Source organism: Etheostoma spectabile, chromosome 2, assembly GCF_008692095.1.
Source record: "Etheostoma spectabile isolate EspeVRDwgs_2016 chromosome 2, UIUC_Espe_1.0, whole genome shotgun sequence".
NCBI classification, from domain to species: domain Eukaryota; kingdom Metazoa; phylum Chordata; class Actinopteri; order Perciformes; family Percidae; genus Etheostoma; species Etheostoma spectabile.
In genome coordinates, this window is record NC_045734.1 from 10,476,652 (window position 1) to 10,491,051 (window position 14,400).

The 14,400-nt window shown below is 39.0% G+C and overlaps 1 protein-coding gene across 4 annotated transcripts in view; it reads right to left on the reverse strand.

Moving 5' to 3' along the window:
• The window catches only part of cntln (centlein, centrosomal protein), an 87,256-nt gene extending 73,515 nt beyond the window's left edge, over positions 1-13,741 (reverse strand). For 3 of the 4 annotated variants that reach the window (XR_004334958.1, XR_004334956.1, XM_032535301.1), the window contains exons 1-7: positions 13,386-13,741; positions 13,006-13,087; positions 9,537-9,625; positions 7,387-7,471; positions 4,386-4,520; positions 3,208-3,387; positions 1,219-1,352 (exon numbers count right to left, since the gene is read on the reverse strand). Coding sequence is in view for 2 of the 4 variants with exons in the window: in XM_032535301.1 (XP_032391192.1) it covers positions 1,219-1,352; positions 3,208-3,387; positions 4,386-4,520; positions 7,387-7,471; positions 9,537-9,625; positions 13,006-13,080 (698 nt within the window). In the remaining 2 variants the exon portion in view is untranslated. The remainder of the gene's footprint in view (positions 1-1,218; positions 1,353-3,207; positions 3,388-4,385; positions 4,521-7,386; positions 7,472-9,536; positions 9,626-13,005; positions 13,088-13,385) is intronic. The other variant, XM_032535303.1, reaches the window with a different exon arrangement.
• Positions 13,742-14,400: the final 659 nt, after the last annotated feature.

Consider the following 14,400-nt stretch of genomic DNA (forward strand, 5'->3'; position numbering starts at 1 on the left):
ACTGAAGGTTTTGCCATGACCTTCACAATCTCCTGTCCTCAACTATTTGAAAATCTATGGATAGACCTTAAAAATGCAGTTTGTGACAGACAGGCCAGAAATCTCAAAGAACTGGAAGACTTTTGGAAGGAAGAATGAGCGGAGATACCTCAAATAAGAATTGAACAACTCTTGGCTGGCTACAAGAAGCGTTTCCAAGCTGTGATACTTGCCAAAGGGGGCCATACAAGGTATTAACTCTGCAGGGTGCCCAAACTTTTGCAGATGCCACTTTTTTGTTTTCTGTTATTTTGAAAGTGTAAATTATGGAAATAAAACCAAACTTTTTGTGACCGATTATACAAATGTCTAATGTGTCATTTGATGCCTTTTGGAGATTTCTCCATCTTTTCTTGGCTCCTTTATGCACATTAATACAAATTTTTACCTGGGGGGCCCAAACCTTCGAGCTCCACTGTAGCAAAGTCAGGGGTGGCCTCTAGCTCACCCAGTAAGAGCGTGCGCCCCATGTAGGCTGAGGCCTTTGCAGCAGCCCAGGTTTGAATCCAGCCTGCGGCCCTTTGCTGCGTGTCATCCCCCATCTCTCTCCCACCTTTCCTGTCTATCCACTGTCACTCTAAAATGAAGGGAAAAGCCCCCAAAAAATAATCTTTAACAAAAAAAACATGTCACGATGTCATCTGAACTTTGTTTTGTGTCGCATGGAATGACGAGAAAATGCTCCATTAACTTAAACGGATATATTTATTCACCCAGCTAAAACTTGAAGAATGGTATCTAGTCCTAGGGTGACTGACATGTCAAAATGCCTCTGGCATTAAAACAGAAAAGTAGTTAAAAAAGGTTGAGATTACCACTAAGGCTCCTACGGTTCTCACAGTTTTTATCATATCGACTAAAGCTTAGTCAAAGCCTGCCCTGTTTCCCTGTTCTCCTTCTTTTAAAGCACATCCACTATGCAGGGCTTATCAAGTGGCTTTAGGTGAGCTAGAGTGGAAGAAATCTGTCACCCCCAAGCCTCACAGTGTAGACAGCAATATACTAACCGCTCCACAAAGTAACACGGGAAGTAATGTATATGCATATGTCTACACAGGACAGAGGCATGCTTCCTTTAAATAATTACATTACCCGTAAATATAACCAATTCAGGTGTGGTTGTCACAAGAAAACAGACACTGAGGTGTAGTGGGCAATACTTAAGTTGGAAGGGCTCACCGAAGTTGATTGAGTTGCCCCTCTTTTGCTGCCACCTCCCTCTCTTTTGAAGAAAGCTGAGCTGTTAGACTGCTACTGTGGCTCTGCAAGCTGGACAACTCCTGCCAAGCATTGTGTAGCTCCTTCTCCAACTCCTGGTGTGGAAGAGTAACAATAGTTTATTTCTATTTCAGGAACATAGAGCACTATGTGTCTGCAGTGGATTGAGTACTAGTCCATGTAAATGCAGCAGAGACTAGTGATGTTGCAAATCTGAGAGGTTTCATTTCACAGTTTAAACAAAGTATAAAGGTTGGATATTAAACAAACCATATATTGTACTGGTTGTTCACATTACACATGTTTAAACCATTTTCTCTGTTTTAATAATCAATTTTAAATGAATTCTGTTTTAATCCATAAACTTGTCTAAACTGGCCAAGTAACAGCTCATATTTCTATCACACTTTAACCTAAAGCATTGTTTTAGGCTCCAAATATATTTACTTCCAATTTACACATGTAACTACATTGATTGTGCTTTGGGTTGTAAGCACTACATAGCAGCCCTGTGGCTGAACAGATCCAGTAGAGATGTGGGACTGCAGCTGCTGCTACTTTGCTGCTTTCGCTGTGCAGCAGGTGTAGACAAGGTGTTAGTGACAGATTTTTCTTAATAAGAAGAAACCATTAGAGCAGGGCAGGTTGCACGGCATCAAACACACAAAGGTCCCCAAACCTTGACAGATTCTATGTAATTAAACAGCATTTCACTAAGCCAGTATTAACCATATGCAAAATTAATTAGACTTGGGGAATTACAAGAATGGACATGAAAGGATGCTGCGTAAAGTACATCAACAGCAATCATGTTGGTTTGGTGGCTATACATGGGAGGACAAATTGACTACCCTGCACGAAAACAAAATGCTTAGTTTTTGAAGAAAAATTGTATAACTTTTATTTTAGACAAAACATGTTATGTCAATAAGGTACTTACGTGTTTAGGTAAGTGAACATAATAAGGAGGATAGCTAAGTTTGTATTAGCTTTAGGGCTACCACATTGTGTTTTTTAATTTTGTTCCCTTGGTCTGTTGTTGTACCTTATCTATGCATGCACTGATTTAAATTATAAATTCATGGACAAATCTTTGCTATGTAAAACAAATTTGCATGATGTATCCACCGCACACCCCATGTTCTCTATCTCCATCTCTTAAATCAATGTATGATACAAAAAACGAGAAACTGGTGGAATGTCTTAGGCTGTGATAGATGTGCATAGACTAGCTGCTTGGCTCCATCCTGTCCAAGTGTAATTACTATGCAGCTCTGACTTATTTAAGCTTTTCTGTCTGACTCCATTTGACTAGCGTAGCAATATGTTTCATTACATGAATGTAATGTGAGGCTTTTAGGCTGCTCCTATGTCCTGAGACTCTAGTATTGCTGGCAGGCAACTGATTTCTGTAAGTCAATGGCAAAAGGTGGCACGTTGAAATGAAAGCTCCCCAGGACTTTGTAGAGATTTGATTGGTAAATGTTTAAAAAGCAACTTTGCTGTCAATATCTAATCACTGTATTTTAAATGTCCACAGAGATAGGAAGTATTGATTGATACCAATGACTGGAGCAATAGACAGATTCTGAATACTACCTGCTTGCATTTGGGAAAAATAAATGACCTCACAACTACAAACTCTTGCATCCAGACAAGCAAATGACGTCATGAAAAATCTGTTGTCGTAAGCTTCATTTATTTTTTCACCCCAAAGGAAGATCTATCTACCACATGTTGAATCATAATTTTTCCTTCCTTCGAATACAGTCCCTGTATATTTAAATTGTGTGTTTTTCAACAGAGATATTTTATATTCACATTGTGAGGAGCAAAGGGTATGAAGGATCTGGGAGTTCAGGGTGTGCAGAAGAAAGGGAAAACTGGAGGACGGGGCTCTTCCTGAACAACTTTGTGTGTGTCTGAATGGACTTGTCCCCGTGTTCATACCTTGACTCTGTTCTGGGCAGCATCCCCCTGGTCTCGTTGGCTGCTGGCCTGCCTCTCTTTCTCCTCCAGGTCAGCTCGCAGGGCAGCCCAGCGGGAGGTTAATCCCTCTTTCTCCTCCTCTAGAGCCTGCACCACCTGCCGCTCCTCCTCCTCTTTCCTCCTACACTTCGTCTTCATTTCCTGGATAAGAGAGGTGTGTGTGTGTAAGGAGGAGAGTGAGGGGTCATGAGGGCCAAATAAACAACGGTAACGGAGGGGAAAAAATTGAAAAAGGAGCCATTCAAACTGAAAAGAAATGAAAGAAAAAAGAAAGATCGAGAAGAACAAAGAGAAGCAACCCAAGGGGTTGAGGTGGAAATGAATATGTAAATGGCTGGACCGGTTTTGCTGCGGGAGCCCCCTGCATGGGCCACTGATTGGCCAAGGTCACCTGTGTTGTATGACTGGGTTCATGCGGCCAGATGTTGGCTGGTGTGGGCCGAGCCATGCCGCAAGAGCTGGGCTCATGCAGGTACAGGGGCCAGTGTGTCGGCTTTAATAGCAGGCTCCTAATGAGAATGGTGCCTGCTGCAAGACCCATTAGACTCAACCTAGGTCTCCTTTGATGCTGTCCCCCACAATTTCTCGCCATGAGACCTCACCAAGACTATGTAAGGACCATTCCTTTATCAATAAATCATAGCCAGGTCCCAACTAAGCATAATTAGGGAGAAGCCACACTATCACATGCACACTTTCCCCCCACTGAAGCATGTCATTAAGTATTTATCTGCAAGTTAACAACCTGCTTTCCTTTCTCTCCCTTTCTCTCTCTCTCTCTCACACACACACACACACACACACACACACACACACACACACACACACACACACACACACACACACACACACACACACACACACACACACACACACACACACACACACACACACACACACACACACACACACACACACACACACACACTCTCTTTCCCACTGTTACCTATTCTCTGTTTGTCAGTAGCAGGGAAGAAAGCTAAAAGCAAGAAAAGGTGAGATATCCATCTTACTCTTCTAAGTGATTCAAATGCCTGTGGCTACAGCCACAAGGGGCTTGTCGTGTTCAGTGCCACGCAGAAAAGAGATTTTTTTTTTACTCCGAGGCCCAGACTGCCACAGATATTTGTTCCACCAACCTTAAGTTCCTGCCTGTTATTGACCAGTTGCTCACGCAGAGCTGTCAGCTCCTTCTTCATTAAGGCACTCTCCTCGTCCACTGTTGTCCTCCTCTGTACCAAGTTGTTAATCTCCTGTTGCTGCCCTGTCACTTTCTGTTGTACACAGCGAGACAGAAAAAAAAAAAGACAGATAGAAAGACCCATGTTATATTATGGATTTATGTCTTAGAAAACAATTATCCAAAATAGGATCTGAATTGTTTACAAGTTTTTTACTCTTAGGGTTCTTGCAACAGAAATTGGGATGCAATTTATGATTACTTTCACAAGATACTTTCCATACGAGATTATCCTACCAATTATTTTCTTGATTATTGAAAAATGCCCATTGCAATTTCCAAGGGCCCATGTTGACGACATTAAGTCTTGTTTTGTCCAAAAACAATTCCAGACCCAAAGATATTCAGTTTACTAGAAAAGAACCAACAAGTATTTCTGCATTTTTGTTTGAAAAATTACCTAAATTGATCGATCTATTATCCAAACAGTTGCCAATTAAGGTTCTGTCAAGTGACATTTTTGTTAAACAGAAAGCTACCACACACACACACTTGACTATTAAGATCAAACTCTTTTTAAATCTATTGTGAGTCACAAAATATCATAAAGCTCCACAATGATCAATTTAATGATTTGCAAGGTCTATCAAACCAGAGGTCAGCAGGAATTGTGTGAACAGTGATTTTAATGACCACCCACTTTTGATGCTGGAATATGTTCACATATGTTTTTTGGCAGCCTTTATGGCATTAGTGGGAGGAGGCTGGCGTCTTAACACCGCATCAGCTGGGGTTTGGCATTGGCTTTTAATCCACAGCCTTCTGTGGGTACAGCCTCCTCTCAAATAACACTGTGCTCTGGGATGCAATTAATTGCCATGTTGAGAGAAATCGCTCAAATATATCCAGATAGTGGATTTAGCGTTCCCCGCTACTCCTAGCTCGCCGTGCTAAGAACAGAGGGGCTTTAATAGAGATTTATACTGGAGAGCAGAAAATAAATTCAAACGTTGATAATGAGCTAGGCAAGAACAATTTGAACCCCAGTAGTGCTCAATTGATAGAAAAGAAAAAAAAGGGGGGTTCCGCCAAGTTAAGAGGTCTAGGACAGAAAGATTAGCATTTGAAAATTCCCAGTGCAGTTCAAAAATGAAAGCTAATTATGTTATAAAAATGGAAAGGAGTAGCGAGGGAAAGTACTGTATTTAGACGAAGAGGTGGACGGAAAAAGCAAGACTAGAGAAGAAAAAAAACACATCAAAGTTGGGGAGTAGAGATATTAGGAGCAATGTAAGATCCTGTGTTGACTCAGTGGACCATCACATCTCCCCCAAAAAAAAAAGAGGCCAACACAATTCTTACACTATATTATATGTGGTTGTGTATGGCTCAAGACTGTGGAAGAGATAATGACTGTCAGAGGTCCAAATGACAGCACAGAGCTCAGTGGTTTTAATGAGATTCTCAAGTAGCTTGCAAGTTCCATTACCAACAGTTTAAAGAGCAGAAACAGACACATGCAAGTATGGAAATGCAAGAATTCCTTTTATTGGCTTTACTGTGAAAGTCAATTTACAATCCATAAGATCAGCTGATTAGTCATAGATAAGGTTTTTACAAATACTTTTATATTACTTTGGGTTATAAGTAATGAATGAATGAATAACTCAATTATAATAATAGGTGCAGAAGGTTGGTTTGCAAATGTGACACACTAGAGGAAATGGTATAGTGTGAGAAAAAAAGATTAAGAATGTGTGGCTATTGCCTGCCAGCTATTTGTTTAAGCTACTAATAATAGTTACAGTATTGCAGATCAATAACCATTTAAACCAAGCCTTGTTGATGTAATTATGTTTAGAATTTTTGAGTGTACCCATCTGGAATGTAAAAAAAAAAAAATTCATTTCTAAAGTGCCATTCACAGAACAACTAAATTCATAATATGCAACAGCAGGCTGTTCTTATAGAGACAGCAACTAGAACACGGTAGTTACAGTACATATATTGCAATAATGCAATAAAATAGAAATATCTAACATATTTATTACTGAGTGCCTTACACTTGATCTTAAGTTTTAGCTTATAAATATTTGTTCAACAATGGGTCAGTTATCTCATATGATATAGAAGCCTGTTTATTGTAGCATTGTTGATGCAGTCTTATCCTTGAACTTTAAACTTAAACACCAACTTAATATTTATAACAAATCCACATCAAGAAGGCTTTTATAGTACTTGGGAATCCCTGTTATGTTTTTTTTTGCATTTGTGTGAAAACTGAGAAAACAGTGCACTATGTTGGCTAATTGCATTGCCCTCAAACTAAAAGACCCAAATAATACACTGAAATAAAGTTGGATGTAATCACATTTACTGTGCTCCAATGAGTGAGTACTATAGCTACTGTATTGACTGGATAAAATGGCTGAGGAGAGTTTTGTAAAAAAAAAAAAAAAAAAAAAAAAAAAAAGAAGGAAAAAAGCAAGCTGATGATTCCATTACAGCCAGTCTCTTTAGTAATGAACACGCTTTTGGATGAGGGATGCTAATGAAGGAGACTGACAGATGCCTCAGTGAAGGAATGATGATTTGGAGTTAATTACATTGGTGATGTCATTATCATCAGCCATCATACCATCAAGAAATATTATACAGAGGTGGTGCCAAAGAAAGAGAGAGAGTGAGTTTAAGGTGTTCAGTTAAAAATACACACAACTTTGGTTATTATTATTTTTTACAATAAACTAAATTATTTTTCCTACTAATTTAGTAAATGAATACAATCTGATTAGCAATATCTACTTGATTTTCTAAAACATCCTACTGCATACAACTAGTAGCCTTTGTCAAGTAAATATTTCAGACCTGGATGAATTACCCACCTCCATTAATGTGTCGGAGATCTAACAGACATTTGCTAAACAGAGAACGGTAAATTAGACCAAACTGTACTCTACCTGTTCCAGCTCCTGTATCTTGTAGTCTTTGGACTGAAGGATCTCCAACACTTTCCTGTCCTTGTTCTCAGCTTTGTTCTTCTCACTATAAAAAAGAGAAAAGAAAAACAGATGGGTTTGTGTCCATAAGCATCTACAATTGAATGTCTTGAGGCAGAAGGGTTACAACAATTGGACAACGCATAGTACATCATGCCTACAAAAACGTCCCTCTATCCCCAATACTGTAATTGCTTTATAAATTTGAATCACAGAGAATGTGCAGTAGATAGAGATACAAAGACAAGCAGACTTTTCAGAAGTCTATATATATAAGGTTTTAGTTAGTTTTATTGGTCTGATGTCATATGACTTTTTTTTTTAGAGATTATTCATTGGGAATTTAAGAACTTTATTTGATAGGAGAGCTGAAAACATGAAAGGGGAGAGAGCGGTGGAATGACATGCAGCAAAGGGCTGCAGGTTGGAATTGAACCTACAGCTGGGGCTGCAAGGACTGATCTTCTGTACATGGGACGCATGCTCAACCAGGTGACCTACACAGGTGCCCCTTGATAGTACTATTTAACATTGGTTCCCTAATACTTTCCTGCTTTAAGTTTAAATCCTGCACTTTGTAAGTTCCTAATTCCTAATTGTTTGTCCACCTGCTGTACTTGGTAAATAGAGAAGATCCCTTTACATATAAGCAATTAGTGTTCAGTTCTTCTTCTAGTGTTCTCTTTCTTTGCATGTGTATGCAAACTACTCTTTAAGAAAAGTATTATCAATGAGAAGAAAAAGGGAAAATCAGTTATAAAATGTGAGCTACTGTACTATCCTGCTGCTGCACCAAACTGAACGTTTCTCTATAGCCCACTAGCACCTCTTTTATCATAATGAAATTTTAGGGAGGCAAAAACAAGGCATCAATAGGGGACCTGTTTGTTTCAACTGCTTTAGGCCACCAGGGGCCACCCATTCCCTCCACTCACCACTTGCTCCTTCTACACCCCCCATCTGTGAGGCCTTTTTTCTCGTCTCTTTGCCTCTTCTGATCAGTTCTCTCCCCTGGTAGGCACTGAAATAAGTATCTTGTGTCTCTGGAGGAGCTGGAATGCAGGCTGGTTTAGCTACATCTCCTTGTATATTGGGCTGTGCTCACCATGTCCTGAGCAACCAACCAATCACTCTACAAGATCCGCACAGGAAGGGGAGGGGAGGGTGAATGGCGGTTCCCAGTGGGCACCAGCGCTTGACTGGAGTCGACACAATTACCATGTCAATATCCTCCTGCGCATCAGGTGATACAATACACATACACTCTCTGGGTGCATGTTTCCCCACGAGTCTCAGCGGACCAACATACTTTGATGGGTTTACTATGGGGGCTATAAAGGAACTGAAGAGGGTGTGGAGAAGGAATGAGAGGCACAGGTACAGAGGAACTCTGTGTCTGCACGCTACTGCACTGTGTTTTACCCCTGTTAAGGGTCTACAAACAACTGATGGGCCTCAAAATGTACTTGATATGCACCCATGATAGAGAAAATATAATTCCAAGGTATCCTCAAAAGGAAAAGTTAGTCAAAACTAGTCCAAGTATTGAATAAAGCTTTTCATTTAATTCAACATACAATATGTAAGTGGAAAAAAAACAGTGTTCAAACTGCAGTGATACCAGCATCAAAGATAACTTAAAGTCAAATGTAAAAAAAGAAAAAGGGAAACCCTAATAAGGAGGAATATATTTAATCTTCCCAACTGTGCATCATCTGTGAAAAAGCCTGTGCCGCTGTTCTTTTCTGAAAGTTCCCATGCCACTGTGTTTAGTGCAGCTTAGCCACCCTGCAAAAGAAGTCATATTCAATCTTACAATATATCCGATAAAGACAAGTATTTGGCAGGAGTGTTTCAACTGTCCAGAACAGTTGCGGCAGAGGAGGAGTGTTTTCATTAAAAGGGTTTCCATGGTTGAACTGCTAGACCGGGGATAAAAAGGCTTAAATCGGCATCTGCACCCGATTCCGTCGTAACCCCAGAAGAATGGCCAAGGTGCCTTAAACACCCCCTTGAACGACTTTCACACATATTTCTGTTCACTTGTGAGATAAAGGAATTTTCAGCTACTGAGCCTCTCAGGTAGCAGTTTGAAAAATTAATCTACTCACCGCTCAACCACCAAACTGACAGCTTGGGTCAAGTCTGGATTTGCCACTTGCAGGCGTTTCCATAGGGACCACACAAACTCCTTGTCTGCCTGTGAAAATAAAAGGATTTTGCAGGTCAACAGCTGTTATTCCTAATTATGATAAATAGCTTTTTAGGTTACCAGTAAAGTCACAGCCCTTTTTAAAACTGAAAAAGAAAATAAATAAATAGGATGCTCAATAACATTAGTATACGACAGAAGGGGTAGTCAATCAATAATTTAAATATTTTGTACAAAATAGTTTTTGATCTGGCCTGCCCTCCCTCATCATGAGCCTCTCTAAACAGGAATCGCAGAGATGTGACCTTCGACTCAAGGGGAGCCAGCATTGACACTTGTCATTATGCACTATTTATGACTGGGGAGAGCTGGGATCTAAATCAAAACACAGCAGTCGAGCTTGCATTTGCTTTATTAATCAATTGCGCTCCAGATATGTTTTCCACTACAGCTCCAAAGTAACTAGCCCCAAAGAACCTCAAAACTGATGACAGAGAGAGTCATCTTCAAGTAGAAAAACCCAGCCAGCCCCTGACACATTTCCAATTCAAATTGTCTCTATTTTTTCTAACATTTTTAAGCTGCATTACATTTAATGAGGGACATCTAAAAACTACATTTTCTGACATTAAAAGACAGAATCATACAAAATCGACTTAATATAAAATTATCTGATAAATTATGTTCACATCATCATAAGATAAAAGTCATCCCTCCCACTGGAATCTACTGGTCTCCAATTAGTACATGAATTTTAACCCCCTTTTCAAAAGTGTCTAATCAATTATTTACTAAAATGGCAGAAGCAAACCTTGATAAGACCATGAGCTGAACACATAAGTGGAAGGACTGTAGATCTATGTCTCTGTATTTATTTGTGTGTGTGTGTGTGTGTGTGTGTGTGTGTGTGTGTGTGTGTGTGTGTGTGTGTGTGTGTGTGTGTGTGTGTGTGTGTGTGTGTGTGTGTGTGTGTGTGTGTGTATGTGTCCAGTAGGAGAGACAGGAGGATAGAGATCTCAGCAAAGCAGCCCTGCAATGCAGCTAACGATGAAATTAAGCAGCTTGGTTGACTTGAAATAGGTGGTCTCCCTCTGCCTGGCCTTTGGCTGCTATTAGCCATTCCACGGACAAGTGTTCAGTCAGGACTTTCATCAAGACCTCTCCTCTGCCATATATGTACTTAAAGATGCATTGAATGTGTGTTTGATGATGGCTGAATTATTCATTTTGAATCTAGACACTAAAACACCATGGGCTGAACATACCAAAGAAAGCCACTGGAATTCAGCCACATATTAATAAAATTACCATGATCTAGGAGGAACATTTGCTGGCCGACAGATGAGACTCTTTGTAGTTAATGGCTGTCCTTGAGTACATCTTGCCGGAGACTTAAGACATCAGTCATATTCAAATGCAACTATTTAAATGGTACACTGCACAACTAAAGGTCCCTATTAGATAGACAGAATCACTGATGTTCTACTCTAGACAAGACCACCAAGGATGGCATCAATGTTTAGTGGAGGGCAGCAGGAAATGTCTGAAGTGAACAAAATATCCGCGCTAAACTTGTAGGAGTATAGTGCTTTACAACTGAAACAAACATTTTAACATGGATGTTACATGTTTACAGTGTAAAGATGCTCGTATTTGCTAGTCATAATGTTTGTAGGACAAAGGCCTACTCAGTGCTATTATTAAATAAGTGATGCACAGCAGTTAGCAGTTGCTTTTTCTGGGTTATTAGATGAGCAAACACGCCTAATAATACAAACTCCTTTACTTTTCCCAACACTGGAAACCCCTTACAAAACATGAAACAAGACAAAACAATCATACAGATGGTAATCAACAAACTGTTTAGTAAATTATAATTTTAAAATAAAAAGGGCTCAAAATATCCGTGAGACTGTAATAGTTTTTTTTTAAAATAATTACGTGGGTGCATCCATTTTGCATCACTCACTTTACAAGTTTGTGAAGTTACAAATGTTCCTGGCACATTTCAGGTGACATCTATAGTCTAATAAAAACTCAAATGTAACACATCACCTGCTGAACCCTACAGCTGTCTACCTACCTGTATAGTAAGGTAATGTGAATATGCAGTGACAAATGCTGGGTTAAGTTTACTCATGTTATTAGGCACCACCTGGTGGTGGGTATGCAAGGACACCATCCCTCAATAACTGACTTATAAAGGGAAGATGAAAGGTTCTCAAATCTGTTCACGAGCAATTTCTGTGTCTATGTGTTTGTGTGTATTTAAATAAATAGAAAAATGGGGGGTCAATTGATTCAAATGTACTCTGGAAGCAGATATTTGCTGCACATTATTTACTGTCTTTGCTGAAAGTACGGTCAGGTCATTTTCAGACTTTTGCAGCTAATCAGTAGTGACAACTAAACAATTAAAATAAGCCTTATGCAACTTAGCCTAGTAAAACCAACAAAAGTAAAATAACAAAAAGTAATAACTAACTCCCTGATAGTATATATGCTTTTAAATTTCAACTGCTAGTCCTAAACCTTCAAAACTATAACCATTAGTTCATGCCTTGTGAGTTAAAATTTGTGGAGGTGAAACAGAAACCGCTGACTAATATACTTTCCAGCAGGCATTGTTAATTTATCTCCCCAGAAATACTTTTTAATTATGTTACACAATGACACATTATGTTTTTATCTGTTCAAAAAAATAAATATATTGTAAGTAAGTTGAGAAATGGTGTGATATGTAGCAAAAAATGCAAATAGCAAAGATGTAAAAAAATCGTCATAAGAGGTTCTGACAATGGCAACTGTAAGATGTACATGTAGTCAGACAAAAAATGTACACCGGTAAGAGCAATGAATTTTACTCATTGCTTCATTAGGCTCACGAAAAATTCAAATATATAAAAATAACAGTTCATGTAATCATTATGGAGAAATGGAAAATCGTATTCACACGGAGCGACCAATTGTCAACTCAGCAATCAAACAAGGTGAAGAAGGATCACATTACTCTGCTATGAAGGAAACTGTAATTTATAGGGCCATATCTCACTAGAACAGCGTGCCATATATTTGAAATGTATATGTAGGAGTTGGTGAAATGATAGTAAAGTGTAGTTACTTTACTGTTTACTGTATGAACTGTAAGTGAAAACATTGATGAATATTATAGCATGTATTTTATTTTAACATTTTGGACCCATAACAACAACTAATGGTAATCTCAATAAACAAACTTTTGCAGAGTGAACTTGCTGTCATTAGTTCACTCAATAAATGTCAGTATTTGAAAGCAATTTCATGTGATCGTGCTATTGGGAAGCGTTAAAACCTCTGTGTTTACTATAGTGTAATAACATTCTTTAGACAGCAGATACCACAATCCAGCAGTGTGTGCACATCTCTTTTGAACACACGTTCATACACACCTGGCATTGCATTAATTCATCTGATAAACTCTTTACGTGCTCCTCCAAAACCAGGATGTCGTCTTTGGAGGACATTTTGGGACTGAAAGGGAAACAAAATAACAACTTAGATCAGTTGGGACACTTTGAAAACGTGTGGCAGTGGATAAAAAGAGTATACAGTTGTCTGCATGTAATAAGCCCTTCGTATTTAATCAGCGATGACACTGTTCATTTGGAAACGAGTTTGTCTTTTTGAAGGCAATATCGAGAGGGGATCTGTACAGTTCATCTGACGTTAGTAACGTTGACGTTAGCTACATGTCTTTAGACTCGCTGGAGGAGACAATCAAGCTCACAGGACGCACTATAGAAAAAACTGTACACAGTTTGTCCCTTTCCCGTTTTGGAAACGTCCGAACCAAGCCGATATCAACACTGTAGCAGAAGCTTTACAACACGTCGCTAATACAACATAACGTTAGCTTGTGCTGCTGTAGCATCTAAGCTAGCTAACGTTACCCATTTAACAAACGTTCATATTTTCCGTTTCTTGTCTGCTGTTGACAGTCCTCCGAGATACGTCAGAACAACGTCACCACATACTTTAATGCCAAAGTTTAATTATCAATTAAACGTACCATTTGTAGCCTTTTATAGAACACCAAAGCAAACTTTCCTAGTGAATCACTCCGTTGTCAATAACTACCAAAACGCTTTCCTGCTTTCAAACAAGCCCGCTGTTTTCTGTTGCTGTCCCTCCCCTCCGCGTCACGTAATTACGTCATCTTACGACGGCCAGGGTTGACGTACGGCAGGAGTTATCCGAACGAATGCACGGATTTCCAAAGGTGGATCCGCGTAACATAAGCAATCATTATGGTTGTTTCAAGAGGTCCTCGACATAATTAAGTTTTGTTTAGGCATATTAAGGAAAATAGTTACACTTTAGTCACATAGTTACACGTTTTCACTTTTCACAAATACAAATAATAAATGTTTTTACCATAGACTGTAGTCTATGATTTACACTAGGGACACACTTAAATGAAGTACAATACAATCGTATGTACAAGATTAGTCTATTAAACGAGGACCCTTTGGACAAAAAACATTGATCAAAAACCTAACCTTAGAGGTTACACAATACAATATTTGATTATATATGTATACATATATAATCAAATAATTGGTAAGCCTACAGTTGGCTTATTATTGGGCTATAATGTGTGTTTCTTTATCACAACAAGAAAGCATAAACAAATGTTCTAAATTGTGTGCATGCATGGTGTGATGCAGGCTAATTAAACACCAGCACCCACTGTAGCTAATTCATTGCATGGAATAGGCCTATAAAAATAATATGTTATAGGCATTGATTACATTGTTTCAATTTTCTGAAACTCAATCTGTTTC